This window comes from Trachurus trachurus (genome assembly GCF_905171665.1).
Source record: "Trachurus trachurus genome assembly, chromosome: 21".
Classification (NCBI taxonomy): domain Eukaryota; kingdom Metazoa; phylum Chordata; class Actinopteri; order Carangiformes; family Carangidae; genus Trachurus; species Trachurus trachurus.
Window position 1 is genome coordinate 31,787,644 of NC_139899.1, and position 26,585 is coordinate 31,814,228.

At 42.2% G+C, this 26,585-nt stretch overlaps 2 protein-coding genes across 2 annotated transcripts in view; both read right to left on the reverse strand.

Moving 5' to 3' along the window:
- Nucleotides 1-26,585, reverse strand: part of LOC311004858 (NLR family CARD domain-containing protein 3-like) — a gene marked incomplete at its 3' end in the record, with an annotated part of 170,770 nt that overhangs the window by 37,518 nt on the left and 106,667 nt on the right. The gene's annotated exons all lie outside the window — the stretch shown is intronic.
- The window catches only part of LOC311004120 (protein NLRC3-like), a gene marked incomplete at both ends in the record, with an annotated part of 29,249 nt that continues 21,730 nt past the window's right edge, over nt 19,067-26,585 (reverse strand). The window contains 2 exons of the mRNA XM_083996068.1: nt 19,067-19,629; nt 21,769-21,815. Of these exons, the coding sequence (XP_083852194.1) occupies nt 19,067-19,629; nt 21,769-21,815 (610 nt within the window). The remainder of the gene's footprint in view (nt 19,630-21,768; nt 21,816-26,585) is intronic.

Here is a 26,585-nt window from a genome sequence, read left to right on the forward strand (position 1 = left end):
CCTTCCTATTGACCAGTTGCTCTTTAGAGACAGACAGCTGGGTTCAGGAGAGTCTGGTCTCTGCTGCTGGATCCTGAAACAACAACACAACTCATGTTTGACAGTTTTAGGTTTTCAAAAGAATTATCTGCAAAGTTATTTTAAGGGTTACAAATGTGAATGAGTTCCTTTTCCTACATTTTGTAACAACATCAACACATGGATGGGCCTCATTCACCGATTTCTCTTTAAGTTCATTCATCTTCTCTACAGCTCATCCTCACTAGGGTGGAGGGTGAGCTGGAGCCTTTCTCAGCTGACTTTGGGCAGGAGGCGGGGTTCACCCTGGACAGGTCACCAGTCTATCACAGGGCCAACATATACACACACACACATTCTTACACAACTATGGGCAATTTAGAGTCACCAGTTAACCTGCATGTCTTTGGTCTGTGGGAGGAAGCTGGAGAGAACCCACACATGCACGGGGAGAACATGCAAACTCTAGTAGATTCATGAACGTGTTGTTAAATCAAGAATGCCAGAGAAGGTGAGTTGAGAAGGAAAGTTAAAATGCCTGAACAAAAATCTATAGGGAGTGTTGGACTCCAAACATAGAAAGAACTTTAGTGCTGAAGTGGAGCGACTGCTGCAGGAAGTGAACAAAAAGCAGCTGTTATATTTAGTAGCGTCAGCAGTGGATGCAATAACAGAAAGAAAGATGCATGGGATGCTGTCAGTCATTCACTGAACGTGTGTCTGAGTTATAACTCAGTTTTTAATGAGAATCATTGAAATGTGACTCCACAGGAAGAACGTTCAACAGAAACTCAAAGCCTTTGAAATGTAGTTTTGTCTCTTACATCTGATCAGCTGATCCACGTCCTCCTTTAAAGGTAATGAACCGTTCATTTGACCGGTCGCTCTTTAAAGACAGACAGCTGGGTTCAGGAGAGTCTGGTCTCTGCTGCTGGATCCTGAAACAACAACACAACTCATGTTTGACAGTTTTAGGTTTTCAAAAGAATTCTCTGCAAAGTTATTTTAAGGGTTACGTGTGAATGAGTTCCTTTTCCTACATTTTGTAACAACATCGACACATGGATGGGCCTCATTCACCGATTTCTCTTTAAGTTCATTCATCTTCTATCCAGCTCATCCTCACTAGGGTGGAGGGTGAGCTGGAGCCTTTCTCAGCTGACTTTGGGCAGGAGGTGGGGTTCACCCTGGACAGGTCACCAGTCTATCACAGGGCCAACATATACACACACACATTCACACCTATGGGCAATTTAGAGTCACCAGTTCACCTGCATGTCTTTGGTCTGTGGGAGGAAGCTGGAGAGAACCCACACATGCACGGGGAGAACATGCAAACTCTACATCAGATTCATGAACGTGTTGTTAAATCCAGAATGTCAGAGAAGGTGAGTTTAGAAAGAAACAACAACAAACAAAAATCTAAAGGGAGCGTCAGACTCCAAACATAAAAAGAACTTTAGTGCTGAAGTGGAGCGACTGCTGCAGGAAGTGAACAAAAAGCAGCTGTTATATTTAGTAGCGTCAGCAGTGGATGTAATAACAGAAAGAAAGATGCATGGGATGCTGTCAGTCATTCACTGAACGTGTGTCTGAGTTATAACTCAGTTTTTAATGAGAATCATTGAAATGTGACTCCACAGGAAGAACGTTCAACAGAAACTCAAAACCTTTGAAATGTAGTTTTGTCTCTTACATCTGATCAGCTGATCCACGTCCTCCTTTAAAGTTAACGATAATGTCCTTTGATTTGTTGCTCTTTAAAGACAGACAGCTGGGTCCAGGAGAGTCTGGTCTCTGCTGCTGGATCCTGAAACAACACAACTGATGAATGTGCATGTTGGAGAAAAACTGATGAGAAATATCTTCAATCTTCTAATAAACACAACAACTGACTTTTAGAGAGAAAAGTCTTTCTGACTGTTTTAAATTTTGACCTTTCAAATGAAGACCGATCAATGTAGACACTACAGTCCTCAACGCAGGCGTCCCCGGTGTGTCGGGCAGACCTTTCTTCCATGTCACTCCCCCTCTCTCTGCCTGCCCCTTTCCTGTCAACCTCTACTGTGTATGGAATAAAGGCAAAAAAGCCGCCCCCAAAAAACTAAAAAAAGAAACTCAAAACCTTTGACGTGTCGTTTTGTCTTACATCTGATCAGCTGATCCACGTCCTCCTTTAAAGTTAGTGAGCCAGTCCTTTGACAAGTTGCTCTTTAAAGACAGACAGCTGGGTTCAGGAGAGTCTGGTCTCTGCTGCTGGATCCTGAAACAACAACACAACTGATAAATGTGCATGTTGGAGAAAAACCGATGTGAAATATCTTAAATCTTTTAATAAATACAACAACTGACTTTTAGAGATAAAAGTCTTTCTGACTGTTTTAAACTCTGACCTTTGACCTGTGGTCTGGCTTTTGGTTTTAGGGGGAGGGGCTCCCTCCTCTCTGTCCTCACACTGATCCATGCTGCTGAGCTCACATCCACATCAGCTCACACACACTTTGTAGCTTCACCTGCAGAGGAAACACACATCATTCATCTGCACAGCAGCTCACATGTCCATCATGTCTCCAGCTGCTCCTCCACTGATTGGCTCTTCTCCTCTGCTTCATATCAGTGTCAGCTGAATGCAGTCACACAGCAGTGAGGAAGAGGAAGCTGCCATCAGCTGCTCTACTTCTACTATCAGTCCACTAGATGGCGTCATGAAGCTGCAGTGAAGTGAAGAGCAGCCCAGCAACATGATCCATGGACCAATGTTTCCATCCACTGACACACACAAGGACTGAGATCCACTGAGTTGATGTGACACAGTCTCTGTGTGGACAGCGTCCCTGTAGAAAACCACTGGATCAAACAAGCTACACACACAACAACTGGGCCTCCACTTATTTCACCTCACAGCTCCACTATCACAACATTCAGTCATTTCACTCACACTGGAAATTCAAAGAGAGAAAAACACTCTCCAGCTGCCACTGACACTTATTGTCTCTGTCCATCCATTCATCGTCTGCTCCATCAAATGTCAGAAAATACAGACAAATGATGCGTTCAAGTTCCTCTCAGTCTGAGGCCACGTCTTCAAACGTCTCATTTTGTCACAGCAACAATCAAAGAGACAAAAATATTCAGTTTACAGTCAAATCAAACAGAGAAAACAAGGAAATCTTCAGTTTTTGAGGCTGAAAATGGAAAGTTTCTGCTTGAAAAATGTTGATTGAACAACTGTTGCAGCTCTAAAACATTCTCCACAACAATATTAATGGTTTGTGTCCAATAATCCATAACCCAGAGTGTTTGCTGTGTGTAACCACAGACATGAATGGTGAGGACACAGAGACAGTGTCCAGCTGAAAATGGCTCTTTTTCTCCACGTTTCTGTCTGTCTCAGCCTGCGGGGGCCTCTATCGCCGTGGTAACCTCTTTGATCCTCAGGCCAGAGCTCGTTAACTTCATAAACAATCCACCTGGCGCTCGTTTAAATGTTTATAAACACCGACACAGCTAAATCAGACTGACACAGGATGCAGCTCAGTCACACACACACACACAGACTCTAGAGCCAGCTTCATGTGATTACAGTCACACACACACACACACACACACACACACACACACACACACACACACACACACACACACACACACACACACACACACACAAACACACACACACCTTCATGTGATTAAAACACAGTTAACGTGCAACAGAATTTAAACTTAAACCATGATTTAATCTGGTTTTAAAGTTAAACCTTGTTGGTGTCAAATGCGTCAAATGCCTCTCGTGGGAGCAGCTGATAGAGTCCCCCCCAGCTGAAAGCAGCCCACCCCACCAGCCAGAGGGTCCAGGACCATAGGGACTGCAGTGGAGGAAGGCTGCCTTAACACCCTGCACAATGGCACCCAGTACACAGAAGTTAGACAGGACCAGTCAGCCCATCACCTGGTCCGTTCAACAAATCAGTTTATGCTACTGTGATTTATGTAGCCTAGTTAAATACTACAGTAATCATCATAGTGTATTGGCAGGAAAGACCATTTAAATCTGTATCAAATATCGATTAATGAATTAATCGATAATTTGCATGTTGGTCTTAAGTACCACCTTGAAAAAAAAAACAATGTTTTGTTGCTTAAGCTATTCAGTCATTCAATGGTATACTAAAATCCATGTGAAAAAAATGCTTCTCACTGTTCTCAGGTCAAATATTTATATGCGATTAAAATGCAATTAATTGCGATTAATTAATTACAAAGCCTCTAATTAATTAGATTAATTGTTTTAATTGAGTCCTGGTCCTATTACACACACACACACACACACACACACACACACACACACACACACACACACACACACACACACACACACACACACACACACACACACACAGGTAACCTAATGTGGTTACAGCTCCTCCATATCAGTGCTTATAGAAAGATGATCATGTGTCTGTCTGATCAGCTCTGTCTTGACCTTAAGATCGTGGGTTTGATTCCCATGTTGACAGAGATGGCAAAATCGGCAGTAGCCGTGGCCCATTCAAAATTTCCCGAGAGGAAATTTTCTAGTTATAAACAGTTATTGGTAGTCTAACAGCTATAATAGTGCTGTGATGTCACTTATGGTCCAGCAGGGGGTTTAATACAAGTAGATACATCAGGAGGAAACCACTGAAGTGAAATAGAGAGCCTAAGCGGAAGCAGAAAGTGACGTTGCCATGGGAACTCAATTCGGAAAAAACCTCCATGTAAGTGAACTGGAGTCAAAGTTTTATTTCGTGATCCGATTGAATTGTGCCATGAGAAAAAAATATGACCTTAACCTGTTTAAAACATCACGTTTCATGAAGAGAAATCAGCAGTTTGTTGTAAAACTATTGTAAAATAAAACTCAGAAGAATCTGTAACCAGAAAGACTCCAGGTGGCGTAGTGACGTCACCATGGCAACCACATGGCGTCCTTCCTTTCCCGTGTCAGTCGGTGACGTATTTTTTGTGGGACACCAGATCTGTAGTCCGTAGAGCGTCTTCACACTAAATACATTCTTCTGTTGCCGTTTTACGACAAACTGCTGGTTTTTTGGCATGAAACGTGATGTTTTAAGAAGGTTAAGGTCATGTATTTTTCTCATGACACAATCACGAAATAAAATTTTGACTCCCGTTCACCTACATGGAGATTTTTTCCCAAATTGAGATCCCATGGCGAGCTTCACTTCAGCTTCCGCTTAGGCTCTCTATAACCAAGTCTGACTGATCTCCAAGGTTTCAGAGAGATGGAGAATGTGTGAGCGATGGAAACTCCACATACACACAGCAAGAGATGAAGTGAAGACATAAACCACAGAGTCAGATCTGAGCTCTCATAGAAGAACCTCAGAGAGGTAAGGAAGAATTAATCTAGCGCTTCTACTGACAACATCCACACAACATGGAGGACACGGTTCTGTCGGTCCAGACTTTACAGCTACAGCTCTGACTCAGCTACAGTAACATTATAGTAACACAACAACAACACAACGACAAGTTGAAGGGCAGAGAACTCAGGTAACGACAGGTGTTAACGAGGAAAACATTCAGACTGTTCACCTTACCTTCACACGACGAAATAAACTGCGACACAACCACTGGGACAAAGGTCAACTTTAACACTTTGAACTGTGACTGTTCGTCGTGATGTTATCTTATCTAGATTAATTACCTTCTGCTTCTTTGCACTTTGCTCCAAGAAATAAAATCCAAAGTGAACAAAGAACATTTATCACACACACAACATTAAAGCAGAAGTAAGCGACCCGGTCGTTTTCGCTAATGCTGCGTTCGAGGCAGGCTTTTGAAATCGTAAATTACAGCGTTAAGTCACAACTTACGACTTTGTAGCGTTCCAGGCAACCCACTCGTGTTTTTCCGACCTGTTTTACCTGTGAAAGTCACTATAACGGCCACTCGTAACTTCTGACCCGTGAAGTCGTACCAGATCGAACTGATACAACTTCCCAGGACGGAAAAACACGAGTCTACGAGTTTCCTTGAACGCACCATAACAGTCCTCGTCCCTACGTCACCACATTCACGGCGTCCCTTCGCTGCACACACAGCCCTGCATGCCGTTCTCTCTCCTCATTGGATAAAAACTGTAGGATACGATAAATGTTTTCTCTTCGGCTCAGAGCAGAGCAGAGGGACTGAGAGACCCGTGTTTCAGACCAAACACTCTATGTAAGTGATTGCTGTCGGAAGATATAACTATTTAAGACTTATATTAACACAAATATATCACTCACTTCTGCTTTAAGATAAAGGTGAACTGAATCATACACTATGACAATTATCTGTCACTGACATGAAACACTCAGTGGAGAACTTTGAATGAATCAGGTGATAATTATTATTATAAACAGTTATTGGTAGTCTAACAGCTATAATAGTGCTGTGATGTCACTTATGGTCCAGCAGGGGGTTTAATACAAGTAGATACATCAGGAGGAAACCACTGGAGTGAAATAGAGAGCCTAAGCGGAAGCAGAAAGTGACGTTGCCATGGGAACTCAATTCGGAAAAAACCTCCATGTAAGTGAACTGGAGTCAAAGTTTTATTTCGTGATCCGATTGAATTGTGCCATGAGAAAAAAATATGACCTTAACCTGTTTAAAACATCACGTTTCATGAAGAGAAATCAGAAGTTTGTTGTAAAACTATTGTAAAATAAAACTCAGAAGAATCTGTAACCAGAAAGACTCCAGGTGGCGTAGTGACGTCACCACATGGCGACCTTCCTTTCCCGTGTCAGTTGGTGACGTATTTTTTGTGGGACACCAGATCTGTAGTCCGTAGAGCGTCTTCACACTAAATACATTCTTCTGTTGCCGTTTTACGACAAACTGCTGGTTTTTTGGCATGAAACGTGATGTTTTAAGTAGGTTAAGGTCATGTATTTTTCTCATGACACAATCACGAAATAAAATTTTGACTCCCGTTCACCTACATGAAGATTTTTTCCCAAATTGAGATCCCATGGCGAGCTTCACTTCAGCTTCCGCTTAGGCTCTCTAAAACCAAGTCTGACTGATCTCCAAGGTCTCAGAGAGATGGAGAGTGTGTGAGCGATGGAAACTCCACATACACACAGCAAGAGATGAAGTGAAGACATAAAGCACAGAGTCAGATCTGAGCTCTCATAGAAGAACCGCAGAGAGGTAAGGAAGAATTAATCCAGCGCTTCTACCGACAACATCCACACAACATGGAGGACACGGTTCTGTCGGTCCAGACTTTACAGCTACAGCTCTGACTCAGCTACAGTAACATTATAGTAACACAACAACAACAACACAACGACAAGTTGAAGGGCAGAGAACTCAGGTAACGACATGTGTTAACGAGGAAAACATTCAGACTGTTCACCTTACCTTCACACGACGAAATAAACTGCGACACAACCACTGGGACAAAGGTCAACTTTAACACTTTGAACTGTGACTCACCTGTTCGTCGTGATGTTATCTTATCTAGATTAATTACCTTCTGCTTCTTTGCACTTTGCTCCAAGAAATAAAATCCAAAGTGAACAAAGAACATTTATCACACACACAACATTAAAGCAGAAGTAAGCGACCCGGTCGTTTTCGCTAATGCTGCGTTCGAGGCAGGCTTTTGAAATCGTAAATTACAGCGTTAAGTCACAACTTACGACTTTGTAGCGTTTCAGGCAACCCACTCGTGTTTTTCCGACCTGTTTTACCTGTGAAAGTCACTATAACGGCCACTCGTAACTTCCGACCCGTGAAGTCGTACCAGATCGAACTGATACAACTTCCCAGGACGGAAAAACACGAGTCTACGAGTTTCCTTGAACGCACCATAACAGTCCTTGTCCCTACGTCACCACATTCACGGCGTCCCTTGGCTGCCCACACAGCCCTGCATGCCGTTCTCTCTCCTCATTGGATAAAAACTGTAGGATACGATAAATGTTTTCTCCTGGGCTCAGAGCAGAGCAGAGGGACTGACAGACCCGTGTTTCGGTTCAAACACTCTATGTAAGTGATTGCTGTCGGAAGATATAACTATTTAAGACTTATATATCACTTACTTCTGCTTTAACATAAAGGTGAACTGAATCATACACTATGACAATTATCTGTCACTGACATAAAACACTCAGTGGATAACTTTGAATTAATCAGGTGATGATTGTTATTATAAACAGTTATTGGTAGTCTAACAGCTATAATAGTGCTGTGATGTCACTTATGGTCCAGCAGGGGGTTTAATACAAGTAGATCCATCAGGAGGAAACCACTGGAGTGAAATAGAGAGCCTCAGTGGAAGCAGGAAGTAACGTTGCCATGGGAACTCAATTCGGAAAAAAATGTAAGTGAACGGGAATCAAAACTTTATTTTGTGATCCGATTGAATTGTGTGATGATAAAACTCTCTGACCTTTGACCTCTACCTGTTTAAAACATCATTTTCATGAAGAGAAATCAGCAGTTTGTTGTAAAACTATTGTAAAATAAAACTCTAAAGAATCCGTAACCAGAAAAACTCCAGGTGGCGTAGTGACGTCACCACATGGCGACCTTCCTTTCCCGTGTCAGTTGGTGACATATTTTTTGTGGGACACCAGATCTGTAGTCCGTAGAGCGTCTTCACACTGAATACATTCTTCTGTTGCCGTTTTACGACAAACTGCTGATTTTTTTTTGGCATGAAACGTGATGTTTTAAGTAGGTTAAGGTCATATATTTTTCTCATGACACAATCACGAAATAAAACTTTGACCCCCTGTACATGGAGATTTTTTCCGAATTGAGGTCCCACGGCGAGCTTCACTTCTGCTTCCGCTTAGGCTCTGTATAACCAAGTCTGACTGATCTCCAAGGTTTCAGAGAGATGGAGAATGTGTGAGCAATGGAAACTCCACATACACACAGCAAGAGATGAAGTGAAGACATAAACCACACCTCTCATAGAAGAACCTCAGAGAGGTAAGGAAGAATGAATCGGGGAGAGGAGGCGAGACTTAATACTGGACCCGGTGAGGTGGTTGGGTGTCCGGTAAGCTCGCTGGTTGTTAGCTGTCAGGGATTTTCCCACGCTGGATCAAAGTGTGGGACAAAGTGCATCTTAAAAACAGGATTCAGTGACTAGAAATCCTATGAGCGGTTAAAAACAACTAGAGGAGGTAAGCAACTATAAAACAGAGTAAAAAGCGTTTGTATTTTGTTTGTTTTTTCAAGTCGCAGGGGGAGAGCTCAGTTGTCAGTGCAAAAACTCAAAATCTTTCCAAGAATATTTGTCTTATTACTTGTCAAAATGTCTCATTTCTAGTCAAAACTAATCTCTTTCCACTTTAAATAAGACTCATCATCTAAAAATTAACTTGTTTTTAGATAATTTTCATTTGTTTCAAACAATTTGTCACTTGAAATAAGTTGAAAAATCTGCCAGTGAAAGCAAGTTTTTTGTGCCACTTTCAGATTTTTCTACTTATTTCAAGTGAAAATATGCTTGAAAGATGTAAAAAGTGTCTAAAAACAAGCTACTTTTAATATGATGAGTCTTATTTTAAGTATGATGAGATTAGTTTTGACTAGAAACAAAACACATAGGATTCTTGGTGAGATGTTGAGTTTTTGCAGTGAGTCACTGACGCCATCTTGCTACCTGTCTGTCATACTTCCATCACTATTTTCTCATTTTCCACCGTTTGAGGTTTGACTTGCTCCTATTTTAATGACGCTAACACTCACTATGAATGACCAGGTGAGGTCACAGGTGAGTGAGAAGGTGTTGCTGACCTCACCTGAAGTATCTGACAAACACACACACACACACACACACAGTGGTTTAATATAATCTTAATGTGACACTCATGTGTTTGTGTGTGTTTGTTGTGTAATCAACAGTTCACAGTGACAAACAGCTGGCGGCCATTTTGACCGTTTCTGAGCTGCTGCAGAGCGACAACGTCCTGACGTCAGAGCTTTGTGTGGTGTAGTTCAACAGGTTCAGGTGAGATTCTGCCTCATGTGACGTCAGCGCCCCCTACTGTCATAAACCTGCACCTGCATCACAGAGCAAAGGAGGAAAGGCACAGGATTATGGGTAATGGTCACATCAACAGAGGATTTGCTTTGAGGTAAAGAGTGAGAAGAACTCTGTAAAGAAGAAGAAAATGACCTGGAGTGTCATTCTTCAGAGACGTTTCACTGCTTCACATTTTTACAATCTTTAGTGAACAATATCCACTATTTCATTTTCTTCAGCGGCTGTGAGGAACATGGAGCTGGGCTTCCTATCAGAGATCATTGCAGTCCTCACATGGAAATGGATCAGGGAGTTTTTCTGCCACGTTTTCCTCCAACACTTACAAAACATTGATTAAAGCTGTGAACCATCATCCATGTCGTCCTTTTTAATGTTACTGTAACCCAGTGGATGATTGGCTCTAATTATTTGAATATATAATATAATAATATTGTTTGTTGACCTCAAAATTAATTTATTTTAGGCAGCAGAAAGCTCTTATCGTCCCCACAGAAACATGAACATGACCTACAGTTACTATTGTTGTGCATTAAAGGAAGATTAAAGGCATTGACAACGTGTTATGAGCTATGATATATTGTGTGGATTCTGAACTCATTGTGTTGTGTTGGTGTGTGTGTATTTCTTGCACTGATAATGTGCATTATAGACGGAGAACCTGCTAAATATGTTCTAGCAAAAGCAATGTTGTGAATTTAAAAACTGAAGTGTTTGATTTGTGTTTTTACTGTTTCACAGTTGATAACTTAAAGGATTTGTTTAATGGTTAAAAAGAGATTAAACAAAATGAATCATATTTCATGGTTAAAAGTAAAACAAAAAGTATTGTAATTCATGGAAAACAGCTAAAATCATCACATTTCATGGCAGAAAAAGCTCAAATAATTTATGGTTGTTTTAAAATGTGTAAAAATAAATATTCCATTTGATAGGTTGTAGAACTAAAACCTGCACAGTTAATAAAATGTTTTCTATTATTACACTATTGTATTACAGTACTAGTGTGTTTAATTGTGTGATTATGTGATGTGAGTATGGCCATAAAGAGAAGAGCGTTATGACTATGTTGTAACAGTCTTGTCTCTGTTCCACAAAGACTTTCAAACAACATTAATTAAAACTCATTTTTGTTATTATTATTTTCTCTCATGTGGACATTTCCCATATGTGATAGAGAACAATTTGATTTGTCATTTGTGAAGAACAAAAAGAAAGAAACTGTGGAACATGAAGTCAGTTATTGTGCTGAATTTTCATTTTATCTTTATTTTTCATAAAGCATATGTTAACTAACTAGCTTGTGACTTTGTTTCCTCATTGTGTTTATCACTCACCTAACCCTCCTATTACGAGCCCAGTCTTTCCTGGTCCATATAGCTTCATATCCTGTGACACTCTGAATGGAATACTGAGGGGAACTTCATTGTGTTGAGCCATTTTTGATAATAACATTTTATATATCCCATATTCCTTTAGTGTTGGTTTTGGTGTTATTAAATATTGTCTTATAGTTTTCTTTTCTATTGGTTCACTTATTCTGAGACTTACATTTATTTTCTGCCTCTTTAGTTCTTTGTTTAATAAATTCTCTGTAGAGTGTATTTGTCTTTTGACAGGCGTTTCCTAATCCCTTCATGATTCATGGTTCATCTATATAGGCTACTTTAGTTTGCTGCTTTGTTGTTTCACTGGACACTTTTTGTTTAATAATGATGTGAATATTTTTAAAATGTTCCATATACATTGTCAATGTCGTTTTCATTATAAACTGTTTACAAGTCATTCCTAAACACATTGATGCTTTCCTCTGTCCTCACTCTGCTGTAATGTGTTTTATTTATTTATCTGGCTGCTTTGTCTTGTACTTGCTGCTGTAACAGAGTTAAGGAGTTAGTAATTCCACTAACTGTAATTCTGTTATTATGGAAGCTGCACTACACTTAGTTTATTATTATTATTTATCTGCCTGTTACAATATGAAGTCGTTCACTCCTTTATTTATTTATTATGATCTATGAGTTAGAAGCTCTTATTTTGAAACGCCGCACTAACGAGCCCCTGCAGACTTGGCGGGTTGACCCGTTTCTAGGCAACAGTCTGCTGTCGGAGCCTCTTGGTAGGTTGACTTGTACTGAGCTCCGTTAATATAACTTTCTATTTGAGGGTTAAAGGTGACTTTATTGATCATACATGTGAAGATCTGCTCCAGACAACAACTGCTGATGTTCTGTGATGATGCTGAGTGAGATACATGACAAGTTCATTGATACGGAAAAGCTTTTCACTTTTAACTTTGATAGCTTCGTGTTAGCTTGTGGCTAATCCTAGCAGCGTGACTGTTGAACAGGCAGAGAGTGTTGTGAAGTTTATTTTGTTCCAGTGTGTGTGTGTGTGTGTGTGTGTGTGTGTGTGTGTGTTATCCTGAGCTGGGACTGTGAAGCCTGATGCAGAGATTATTTCTCCTCTTTTCATTAGCAGATGTAAATAAAGTCTGATGGGAGTCTGACAGTGACGGTCCTTGTCCTCTGTGAAACTACACGACGACGCATGAGAAAGCACTGAACCGCTACGCTGCCATCAACTGTAACAACTGGTAGGTGTCACTGAGCTCAGAGATTCATAGTCCACTCACTGGCTTGTTTTCTGTCTCATTGGTGAATATGTGGTCCGTTATAGGGATAGTTCACCCAAAATTCAAATTTCACTCATTATCTACTCACCCTCATGTCGACTAAAAGCTGGGAGAAGTTTCAGAGTCCTCCGTGGCTTCTCTGAGTTACATCGGGGCTCCGTGCAGCAGTATTTATCCATATAATGGTTATGAATGGACACCACTTTTCTTGGTCCAAAAAGACACACCAAAAAACATCCAAATACCTCCATGCTGCTCGTCTGTAATGTCCGTCTTGTATTGAAGCCCCGACATGAGAAATTGTAGTAAGTAGTAGTAGTAGTAAACCTTTATTTTACCAGGCAAGAATTGCTAAGAATACATTCTTATTAAGGCAATGGCCTGGTAGGAGGTGAAAGACCTCCTAAGGGGCAAGGGAGAGGGGGAGAATAACATTAAAATATAAACAATAAAAGCACATACAACAACAGTGACACAAAAGAAGAAAGAATAGAGACAATAAGCCAACATAATGCAATGACATACCACAAAATGACAGTTAGTTTGACGTACAGTGACATACAACAAGTTATGTAAGGACAGAGACACTAAAAGTAAAAACAGTGATACTAGACAACCATAAATGAGACAGTAACAAAACAACCACAGTAACAGACGGTGTTAGTGAGGTTAGTGAGGTGACAGGATCAGAGAGAGCTTTGGCTGGGACAGCTGCAGGTATACTTTAAGGATTTAGTTATGACATGTTGTTGTTCCGAAAAAAAATTAAATAAGTATATGTTTTAAGCTTGTTTGTAGTGGAAGCTCCCAGCACTGCTCTTCCTGTGTCCGTCCAAATCTCGCGTGATTTGGATTGACACCCAGTTCACGGCTCCGCAAATTGCGCAAGATTCCGGCAGAGCAACACTGGGAGCTTCCGCTACAAACAAGCTTAAAATATAGACTTATTTAAAAAAAAATCAGAACAATTCCTCATGTTGGGGCTTCAATACAAGAGGGACATTACAGACGAGCAGCATGGAGGTATTTGGATGTTTTTTGGTGTGTCTTTTTGGACGAAGAAAAGTGAGCTCTGTTCGCAACCGTCATATGGACATGCAGTGCTGCACGGAGCCACCGCTGTAACTCAGAGAAGCCACGGAGGACTCTGAAACTTCTCCCAGCCCTTAGTCCACATGAGGGGGAGTAGATAATGAGTGAAATTTGAATTTTGGGTGAACTATCCCGTTAAGGCGGCACAATGGGCTGTGATTCTGCTGGGTCCAGTGGTTTTTGGATATAGGCTCATGCTGAACATTGTATTGATAAACTCATCAGTCATTCTGTGCTTATTGGGATTTAGCAGATCAGTGTTTAATAGATAACGTTTTGCTTCATTGTTGAAAACCACTGTGCCGTGGTTCTGCTGGAGTTCTTCCTGTCTCTGCCAAATCAAAAACGAGAGGTTTAATCAGCAAAACTTCAAACTCTTTTAGAACAAAAAAGACATTGATCACATAGTTTTGTCTCTAGTCTTTGGTTTAGAATTAAAAACCAGATACATCTTCATGAATTTGGTTTCTGGTTTCAAAATAAAATAACAATAACAGGAATTTCCAAAAACCAAAAAGGCACCATTTTTAATTGTTTATTAATTTCTTGATTGTGACATCAATGGTGTCATATTTTCTTGTAGTTTTGAAATAAATCACACACTTGTGTTTTTAAATTATAATAAATGATGGATTATCTGATGAGACCTGAAACAGTGAACATTTAACACTCACCTGTTCATATTATCATCAATGTAACGCAGTGCCACCTAACAACCACAAGGGGTCAGGGCATGAATTTATCTGTCCTGTAGCTTTTACAGTGTTTAAAGAAAAGTCAAGTAAATAGCTGTTAAAAGCAGGAGGTCAGCTTGTGGAAACATCAGTGTGCTTCACCATGGTCTGACTGGAGTTTTCTTCACTAACAGCTTCTCCTTCATCGATGCTGACGACCTGTGAGCTCCATGAAGGCTCATGACAGAGGCTCATCACAGCTGCTGCTGCTACATCACATGCTGTCCACCTGGATTCATCAGCCAGCACATCTTCCCATGTGTCACAGCTGATCTACAGGGATTCAGGCAGCGTTCACACAGACTCTACACAAAGGTCAGAGATGTAGCGTGGTGCAGAGTGAAGCTGCCCTCCACTACACATTTAATTTGAATGTCTTTTATTTTGTTCTGCAAAGAGCAAAAATATGTATTTTATCATCACAGATCGCCACACACACATACGGAAACTTCAGACTCAAGTGTGTGTTCTCAGTCACTGAACATATTCACGCGCGACTTCCTTGTTCCTGAACACACCGTGTAGCGAACGCGCCCTCTGCTGGTCGGAGTTAGACACTGCATACTGCGTGATAACATTACATTTTTCAAACAATAAACCACTCTTTTCTCACCATAAACACACAGACAATTATTACCACACTCTAAATATGAGCTGTACTGAATGTAAATCATATTAAACATGTAATTAATACTAATAATGTAGATTTTAACGGGTCCATGGCACTGGTCCGACCTCCCATTAGTTCGACCTCCCATTGGTTCGAACTCCCATTGGTCCGACAATCGGAGGAATGAGAGTTCGAACTAATGGGAGGTCCTCATTAGCACTGCTGCGCGCTCATTAGTGTCCATAATTAAACCTTGACACTCATATCAAATCAAACTTACATTACAGACAGACAGGTGGATTGGGTTCTCTCTCACTCCCTCCCACTCCGAACAGACAGACGGACGCAATCAGAAAGGAAACGGAGGCTGCGCATTGATCCTTTTTTCCTTTCTGGGATCAAACGGATCATGTGCAAAACAAGCACTTCATATTAATAACATATAACGCTCATTATGCTTCCAGCCTGTCTAGCCTCTACCTGGTGTTTTTACTAAACTTAAAGCAGATATCAGTGGAATGTTCTTGTTAATATAAGTCCTAAATAGTCCTATTTTCCGTCAGCAATCACTTACATGAAGTATTTCAGCCTAAACACGAGTCTCTCCGTCACTCTGCTCTGCTGTAACCCGAGGAGAAAATTTTCCTTGTGGGATACAAGTGTTATCCAATGAGGAGAGAGAACGGCATGAAGGGCTGTGTGTGCAGCCAAGGGATGCGCGTGAATGTGGTAACGTAGCACGAGGACCAATTGATGCCTGACAAGGGCGGGGGCTGCTAACTCATGGTGCGTTCAAAGAAACTCGTACTTTGTGTTTTTCCTTCCTGTGAAGTCATACCAGTTCGATCTGGTACGAGTTCACGGGTCGGAAGTTACGAGTGGCCGTTATAGGGAACTTTCACAGACAACAGGATGGTAAAAACACGAGCTACGGGTTACCTGGAACGCTACCAAGTCGTAGTTGTGACTTGAAGCTGTAACTTACGGTTTCAAAAGCCTGCCTTGAACGCAGCATTAGCCGAAACGGCCGTGAAGCTGATATCTGCTTTAACCAACTCCTTTCTTCATTGCCTGAACCCAACCAAAGCGAAATTTACTTCTTTTTTTTTCTCTCAGTCTGCTGTCAGCAGGAGCGGCGGCTGCAGCAGCCTCGCGCCCGTGAAGTGAGCTCAAGCCTGGTTCAGCCATGATCGAGCAGAGGGGGGGAGAGAAAAAAAAGTGTATTTCTTTTACTCTGTACTCTGGGAGGGGGGGCTTTGATTATCAGTTTACACATCTTGATCAGCATTTATGATGGTTGTGCGCGATCTGACATGATCTGGCGTTGTGTGATGTGCGTTTCTGTGTGTTTCTGAGAGCTCTCTCTCTTTCAGTAATTCTCGTTATTTTGCTCTCTCTCACACACACAGAGAGAGAGAGAGAGAGAGAGAGAGAGAGAAAGCTACATGCTCCTATCAATGGAAGAGCTTGTCACAAAGTAGCGATGACAGTTTGAACTAACGGGACCACCCATTGGTTCGACCTCCTATTGGTCTGACTTGTGGTTGATTTTGTCGGAGTAACGGGAGGTCGAACCAATGGGCAGTTCCCGAAGATACTTTGAAATGTCTAATGTTTCAGCTCATTTCATTTTAACAACTGTACAGTTCAAACCACAACAGACTGAAAAAACCTACTGGAGTAGTTTTTTTTTTTTTTGAACAGTGACGGTTGAAATGGTTGCTAGGCGACAGGACGGGACTCCCGCTTTACGACGGAACGGTAGATAGCATAGCTAGCTAGCAAAGTAAATCCTCCATCAGAACGATCGTCTTTTCTCGGTTCAGACTTGTAGACGTTGTCCTCAGAGACTCCTGGATCGGTACCAGAGTTTTTGGGTCCGTATCGTCTCATTTCCGGTTCCTGGTTGTTTTTCATTTTTACTCAGTTAGGTTGAGTATAACTTCTTTAGCTTAGCAGTTAGCTTAGCAACAATGACTCACCTCTCTGCTAGCTACGAACAGAGCGATTGAAGAGTTCAGTTTACCTCGAGCTGACCTGGGAATGATGCCACAGCCAAGTTGACCGCCAGTTAGGTAAGTAAACTTATAACTACTAACTACTATAACTAATTACCAGGAGAGGTAGCCTAATTATTGCGTTACTTTTTGAAAAAATAAAATGCTCAAATACGTCTTATTACTTCAACTCGCCCTAACACCCTATAACCATAACCCTAACCTCCCGTTTATGGAACTAACCAGCTCACCCAGTATTCCTCCACACAGAATACTGAGTGAGTTGGTTAGAAAAAAACACGTTATTATCAGATTACCCTTATATTTGATGGAAACGGGGTCTACTTGGCAGGATTAGGCTACATTTCTAAAATCAACCATATAGTAGAGCAGACACACATGCAGCCTCGATCTGTGTTTTCCACACACTGTCCCGTCTGCGGTGCCGTTTAACTCCGATTGTCGGATCAAACCATCGGCCACCGCTCTGTCTCCGGGACCGAGAGCAGCTGGAGACCCGAGGTCACAAGATCACGGAGCAGAACCAGCCAACGTGATAACAGCCGCTTATAAAATGAGATTAAAATGTAAACAGCGGATCAATTTGCTTTTCTGATGTTGATTTGCTGTTGCTTTTTACTGCCCGTTTGTGGTCTTGTAACGGATGTTTTTATCATACAATGATGGAAACAGGGTCTACATTTTTATGATGTAGTAGCTAAATGAAAGGCGCTAGCGTTCAGAGCTAAACTGGGGAAATGAAAAAAAGAGGTTGATTTGCTGTTGCTTTTTACTTACCGTTTGTGGTCTTAACGGATGTTTTGTATCATAGGCTACAATGTTGCAGTTTTCCGCAACATTTTTTATGATATAGCTAAATGAAAGACGCTAGCGTTCAGAGTTTTACTGGGGAAACGTTGGCCAATACATGTAATGAAATGATTTTGCCCAAAAATACAACATCATTTAAAGTTACCTGACACGAAATGTGAACTGCAAATCCAGGTGTCATTGCCAGGAGCCCAGCCGTTTTCTCCGGATTGCAGTGATCCATCTTGGTCTCTTTTCTGGTGCTTTAGGTAGCCGGCCGACATGAGAAATTGTTCCGCGACACAGGAAGAGCAGTGAACTGAGACACTGGGAGCTTCTGCTACAAACAAGCTTAAAATATAGACTTATTTCATTTTTTTTGGAACAATTTCTCATGTCGCTTCAATACAAGAGGGACATTACAGACGAGCGGTATGGAGGTATTTGGATGCTTTTTGGTGTGTCTTTTTGGACGAAGAAAAGTGGTATCCATTGACAACCATTATATGGACAAATACTGCTGCGCGGACCCCCCCGTAACTCAGAGAAGCCACGGAGGACTCTGAAACTTCTCCCAGCTCTTAGTCGACATGAGGGTGAGTAGATAATGAGTGAAATTTGAATTTTGGGTGAACTATCCCTTTAACAACTAGAGAAAAACAACTGATAAACATTCTACAAAGTAAAGTCACACATTGGCAGCAGTGAACAATTTCAGAATAAGACGTTTGAGACATTTTAGTCAAAACTTGATGAATTAATTAAAATCTGCCAGGAAATGAATTTCAAAATAAATCCAGTAATAAATGTCGACATGTAAATGTTTGTTTATTAATTCATTTATTTACTGGTTCTTTATTAAATCACGTTTTTGTTTATTTCACATCAGATTATTTACATTCATGGATTAAGTGATTCAGTGCTCAGTGATTCTCATAAACTTCTTCTTGTTTTTCAGGTCCCAGTGATTTTTCTGTTGCCATGACGCTGATGAGGTCATTATTAAACTGTGTTCATCTCTGTCCTGTGAAGACGAGACAGACGTGTAGAGACTGAACTGTCTGTTCAACAGAGAGAAGGTTTCTGTGACAGGAGGAGACTCTGCTTCACTCAACACAGACTCACTGACGAACCAGACCAGCAGAGTATAAACCCAGGATAGAGAGGTTGAGTGAAGGTGGTGTTGAAGGTGTAGAGGCGGATCAGTGAGTCAGAGGAGACTCTGTAGAAGGACAGAGAGCCAGCAGGACAGTCCACATACACTGCTACTCTGTTAGAGACAGAGGAGGAGGAGGAGGAGGAGGAGGAGGAGGAGGAGGAGGAGGAGGAGGAGATAGGTGTCGGTCTGTTATTGTGATAGACTCTGTAACCACCATCAGAGCAGTACAGACTCCAGGACTGATCGTTCCCTCCAAACCAACAGTCTCTACTGTTTCCTTTCCTGCTGATTCCTCTGTAACTCACTGATATAAAAACGGTTCCTCTCCTCTCGACCTCCCAGTAGCAGCGACCAGTCAGACCAGTTGAACACAGCAGCTGAGGTCGATGGTCAAATCTGTCTGGATGATCAGGATATGACTGATGTTCCCTCACCCATGTCGCCTTCCTGTTGTTGTCAGACAGTTTGATGTTTGTGTTCACTGTGTTTGTGTCGATTGTGAGTGGACAGGAATCTGATGGAGAGAACAAGACACAGCTGCAGTTATTGATCATGTGATCAGTTATTGACAGTTTGATGAAGACTCATGAGGTCAGTGATGTGACAGTGTGAAGATGGTTGAATGTGCTGCTTTGTTTCCAGTAGGGATGCACATTTTGAAATTTTTTTCTGACCGATAACCGACGCTCGTTAACCGATTATTAACCGTTAACCGATAAGATTACGACGCTCCAATATATATATTTTTTTGCCATTAAAGGGACAGTTCAACATTTTGGCCCATTGCCATAATCCCTATAGTCATAGCAGTAGGTTCGTTACCTTTAATTGTCAGTGCAAGCAGTTTTTTAGAACGGCGGAGCAGAGCCGTGAGCTGCTCAGAGCTACGCTACGGAGGCTCATTATGGGATTTCTTGGTTTCCCTCATCAAACTCATCAAATACACAATCCAACAACTCCACAACGCTCTGGTGGACAAGTTGTGACCTGCACATTCACCACGCTATGAGATAATAACACAACGTTACCACACAGAGTTGTTTTAGATGGAAATTCATGCAAAACCTCTGATGCGCGTTGCCCTCAGGGACAGTTTTTCATCAAGCAGTCTCTGTATTTCCCGCTACAACAACTCTGTCTGGTAACGTTGTGTTATTATCTCATAGCGTGGTGAATGTGCAGCTCACAACTTGTCCACCAGAGCGTTGTGGAGTTGTTGGATTGTGTATTTGATGAGTTTGATGAGGGAAACCAAGAAATCCCATAATGAGCCTCCGTAGCGTAGCTCTGAGCAGCTCACGGCTCTGCTCCGCCGTTCTAAAAACAGCTTGCACCAACAATTAAAGGTAACGAACCTACTGCTATGACTATAGGGATTATGGCAATGGGCCAATTTGCCAAAATGTTGAACTATCCCTTTAAAGCAGAACTATGCAACTTGGCCGGAAATAGCTCGCTCCTTCGTTGGTTTCTCTTTTTTTCCCTCTCCGGGGCTCCCCCACAGTTCTGGGAGGCACATGTCACTGTCGTAAAAAAAAAAACTCGCCGCCCCACCTCCTCCACCCCCTCCCTACACGTGCTTGTGTTTACTGCTGAAGGTAGAGAGCGGTGTTTGCTAAGCACGGAGCTAATGCTAACACGGAGCTAACGCTAACAGGGAGCTAATGCTAACACGGAGCTAACGCTAATACGGCCACACACAGACAAAGACACAAAGACACAGACATACACACACACATGAATAAAGGTTCCAAAACGCGAAGTCGTGTGTGTGTGTGTCATGATGTATTACATTATCTTATAAAAGATCCATGGTGTGTGTGTGTCTGTTAGCATTAGCTCCGTGTTAGCCACAAGCCGAACTTCATCAGTACAAACATGTTTCCATGGTTTCCTCCGACTTTCCGAACTCAAGCCAATCACGATTCATGACATGCATGACGTCATCTGCGTTCTTATCTCGTACTGCCGTAAGGCAGTTTCTCGCGATAGTTTTATCCATTGATGAGATTTACACCGAGACGGAGGACTGATCTTGCAAGTGCGGTTTTCAACCAGTGGGGGGGGTGAGCGCATTGGCCTAGACCCCATTCACCTCATAATAGGTCACTCTACCATCACAGTGACTCTGAGCCACAATAATTACAGCCGAAATCCTGCATAGTTCTGCTTTAAATACACACGTGCGCTGTGACTGCTGATCACTCATATGGAGGTTAGATCGTCCAATGTAGAACAGTTTTAGTTACAAAGTGCAGCCAAACACCAGACTGAAGGAGCAGCAGAGCTCCTCTGTGGAGCTGCAGGAGAGCTGCATCAGCCTCCTCTTTTATTTAGTTATTTCATTTTTTTTCAGCGCCGTTGTTACAGGTGATTCACATCTATGTCTGTGTAGCTACATTTATGGTCTGATCTTCCTTCACGGGGGCTGCTGCACATACTGTCAGTCCTCCTGTGGAACTTTTTACCGCAAGATATGACTGAAGGCACGTGGAAATCTGCACGTGTCGACACGCCCCCATGAGTTGACGACAAGGAGCTAATAAAAAAAAAGATAGTATTAATCGGTCAAAGTTCTTGTTATCGGTTAACGGTTAAACGGTTCAACATGTGCATCCCTCGTTTCCATGAATCAAAGTAAAAACAGACTTACACTTCCTCAGACCTGGTGTCAACCATGGGACTCCAGCAGGCTCCACCCTGAAAGGAGGAGGGGGTCAGAGCAGCACCTTCTCTGTCAGCATGCACACATGGACATTACATGGCTCTCACACACACACTGTTTTATCACTGTGTTCACATGGAGGCTGGTATGTATGGATGAACACTGAGCACAGAGAAGAAGGAGCTGGAGTCTTTATCTAGTGATGATACAGAGCAGGAGGAGACCAGGAGGAAACACTTCATCATGTCTTTTCTCCATGTGATGTCACTGCAGTGTGAGACACACACTTTCACTCTCTGACTCTCAAGCTGCACAAACACACGTCACAGCAAAGAAGATGGAGACACAACAGGTGGAGCTGACCAGCCCAGATATCCCACAATGCACCAGGAAAGAAGAAGAGTGCATGCACTGCAAAAACTCAAAATCTTTCTAAGAATATTTGTCTTATTTCTTGTCAAAATGTCTCATTTCTAGTCAAAACTCATCTCTTTCCACTTTAAATAAGACTCATCACCTAAAATCAACTTGTTTTTAGATCATTTTCACTTGTTTCAAACTAATTTACACATGAAATAAGTAGAAAAATCTGCCAGTGAAAGCAAGTTTTTTGTGCTTGTAATAACTGTCAGATTTTTCTACTTATTTAAAGTGGAAAATTTGCTTGAAAAAATTAAAAAGTGTCTAAAAACAAGCTACTTTTTAAATGTGATGAGTCTTATTTTAAGTATAATTAGATTTATTTTGACTAGAAATGACATTTTGACTAGAAATAAGACACATATTCTTGGTAAGATTTTGAGAGCTCAGTGAAACACAAAGTGAGTTTAGTGAGAAACACTGAGTGTGAACACAACTTGTGTTTGTTTGAAGAAAACTCCACAGGAAGCTGAAGAATGAGGCTGTGAGCAGGTTTCCACAGGAGCCACAGCAGCAGTGAGTGGATGAAGGAGCTCTAATAGAAACCATCTGATCACAGTGACAGGACGGATCACGATCTCATCATCAATGACTCTGTTCTTCTCTGCTCTTCACACAGATCAGCTGCAACACACTGACTCACTGAGATCAGTCACATCATGTGGAATAAAGCAGCCGTCCTACCAGTCCTGAGCTCCATCAAACCTGTCCACACATTTTGACTGGACTTGAAGTCAGAGTCCAGAGGAAGCAGAGAAACTGTAGAGCAGAGAGAAGCAGGCTCAGCTCAGAGCACATGGACTCAGACAGGAAGTGAAGCTCCAGCTGCTGGAGACTTTCATTAAGGAGCCACTTTGTGGCTTCATCTGATCTGGAGTCAGCACACACACAGTCTGAAAACAGCTGTTTGACCACACACACCTTCAGCCACAAACACTGATTATTACACTGTTCACTACACTCACTGTCTTCTGATTGACAGCTCCAGGCCTCTGGACAGTGAGGACATCTGGATGTCACGCTGTGATTTACTGTCTCCTCAACACAACAACACATCTCATCAGGACAAGACCAGGATCTCAGAGAGACTGAGCTGATTATTGATCATCAATATCTGACCAGACAGAGACCTGATGGTGCCGCCTGGTTTCTGTCTCTTATTTCCTCCTTGGTTGGAGACGCTGGGAGACGAATGTCTCTGAGCAGTGGACATGCTTTGATTCTTGTTGCTGTGTTGTTGTTAGTGTGTCCACACTCAACAGGTGTCTACAGTCTCTGGGACTGTTCAGGTCAAACACTCTGTTGGTTCAGGAGCAGTTCAACCAGCTGCAGCTGAAATGTTTCCTGATACACTCTGAAATAAAGTCTGATCCAACATCTGGAGAGACTCAGAGCACAGCTGCCAACAGCTGCTTTCATCACTGACATCTCTTCTCCTGAATATGACACAGTGAGTCATGATGAGACACTGAAGTCATCATGAGGAGAAACTCCTGATCCCAGTAGTTCATCACTAGCTGCGTTTCCATTACAGATTGTCACAAAATAAAAGCGATATTTCTGAAACTTCGAAAAAGTGCAATTGCTATTTGCGGGTGTTTCCATTGAAAGGTGTTTTGTGAATGAGCCATAATCTAGTCTCACCATATCCCATAATTCTCGCCCCGCGAGACTTCACTTTGAGGAAGATGGACGTAAGCGTCTTGCGTTCCTATGGTGACAGCCAGCCGCGGCGCTACTAGTGGGCCTGGGCCCACCCATTCTAGCTGTTCATCCAATAAGCATCCTGAGGAAAGCTTTGAGTGAAAGCTTCTCAGCCAATCAGCGGCTTCTACCCCACGTGTGGCAGATGTTCAAAACACACACAGCCAGTGTCACAACTAAGCATATAAAGTCCGCTAGTGTAACCGATGGGTTCTTTTCATTTCATTTCACCAAAAATCCACTTTATTTTGGTATTGCTGTTATTTTTAACCTACAATATTCTTTTCTTTGATATTCTTATGTGGGAGCTTTTATTTTGTTAGTTTTATTTTGGTAACGTAACCCTTCCTTTCCGTCAACATCCTGTGCACGTCGCGCTGTTTCTCTCAGTATGAAAAATGGCTGATGAGAAGAGGTAGGGGTAAAACGTGCTCTTGTTTAAAATATTTGCTAAGAGTGTGAAATGTATGTTTTCTTTATGTCTTAACCATGCGGTTATAATACCATGTTTTTTTTTAGCTAATTGAGTGAATGGGTATGGTATGTGTGCAGTTGTGAGTGTATTTTGCACAGCGCTCCGAGTGACGGTCGTGAGTCTAAGCTAAGCTAGTCTCTCATGCAGTTGTTATTCCTCCCCTCCTCTAGAGGTGTGTGAGACTGAGAAGAAGAGTGCTGTCTGTACTAACAATAATATTGCTGTACGCAGGTGAGCTCCCATTTGCTTTTGTGTATTTTGTTATTGCATTTGTGATGATTTTACATTTTTTATTCACCCTTTTGGTGCTGATGTTCATATGTGTTCTTATTTACTTACTAAAATATTGCCAGTGGGTCTTGGGGGGTTGTTTGGTGATTGTATTATGACCATGAGAATGAGATTAGGAGTTACACATGCGGTCTGAAAAATGGCTGATGAGAAGAGAGGTGTGTGAGACTGAGTGCTGTGCTGTACTAACAATAATATTGCTGTACGCAGAATAAATCTCCCCCTGCTGGTCGAAACGAGAATTGTGGTCCTTCTTTCCTCAACGTCACAACACAACGCAGACCGGTTACACTAGCTTAATGCGAACGTATAATGTAAAACCACATAGACGGGCTAACATAAATTAGCATTGCGCTATCGCCATTTCGCGGCAACTGACAGCCATAAAAAGCTGTTTTAATTCTGGATTTAGCGCTGTTAACACGTCACAGTTTATTATTTTTTCATGTAAGAAAGTCACAGTTTAATCCAGAGTCTGTGGTCAGTTTATAACTGTTAGGATGTCTGTGGCGGATCAGGGCAGCGGCTGTCACAGCAGCAGCAGCCGCTCTACTCAGCTGATCTGCTGGGGCCGGCAGCTCGGTCCTCATCCCAGGGAGAAAACGAGCCAAGTAACATATCCGCACGCTTTCAGAGGTTTACCGCTGGCTGGTTAATTTTTTTTAGGAGATTAATGTTGGTCTAATTGATGAAATCTAACAACTGTGGCAGTTGGATTAGTTTGTTTCAATGAAAAGTGAGCAGGGCTGCCTCTGGGCTACGTAGGCTACTGAAATCACCACATTTATGTAAATAAATAGGCTAAATGTTTTACAATGGACCGATCAGTCTACAATAAATTTTATTTTGTTAAAGTAGCTTGAGGCAGGATCAAGGAATAAAAACTCATTAGCGATACAACGGCCGTAGCGGCCGTCAGGGTTACTGCAGCCAAGCTGGTGCGGGAGCGCACATCAACTCTCCACAGCAGCAGCAGCTGATGATGTGACAGTGACACTGTGGCTGAATTGGAAACGGCGTAACGTTACTATACCAGTGTTTTACATTAATCAGCCGCCACAGTTTCGTTTGGGTCCGCCGCAGCAGTCTCTCACAGAAAAAAAGAACAGCTTTCACTATCTCTCATCTCTGCCAGTCAGCCCCTCTACCTGCTGTCTCTCTCACAACACACACACACACACACACACACGTCGCGCTTGGCTGTTAATAAACAGTAAATGCGCCGTGCCGCGCTCATTGTACAGTGCTCAATTTACCGCGACACCAGGAGGTTGACCGCCCGGGCATCAGGTCAGCACACCGGCCGCCGCCGCCGCCTCTGTGAGCCGCTGGTGCCACTCGGCTGCTCTAGTGGCTCTGCACTCCTCCGAACACGTCGGAGAATTTCCTTACAGGCGTTGTTTGGATAAACTGACCACGGATGAATCAATCGGCTCATTGTAAAACTATTTATTTATTTATTGAAGTAGCCTAAATATGGTGATTTTTGTACGTACAGAGCCGGGCTGCGCTGCTCACACACACCTGAAGCTCCACTTTTCATTCAAATGAACTAATGCGACTGCCACAATTGTTAGATTTCATCAATGAGACCAGCATTTATCTCAACCAGCCGGCAGAAAACCTCTAAAAACCTGTGGGGAAGTTACTCGGCTGGTTTTCTTCCCTGGGAGGAGGACAGCTGCTGCCCGGCCGATGAGCTCAGCTCCCTGGCTGCAGCCTCTGTGACGAGCCGCTGCTGCCGCTCGTGTGTGTGGCTCTGCACTCCTCCGAAAAATGTCGGAGCAAATCTACTTACAGACGTTATTTGGATAAACAGACAACAGAGTGGGAATCTAAACTGTCACTTTCTCGCATGAAAAAATATTAAAATTTAAGAAAGTGATGTTATTTCTCTACTCGCTGCTCACATAAC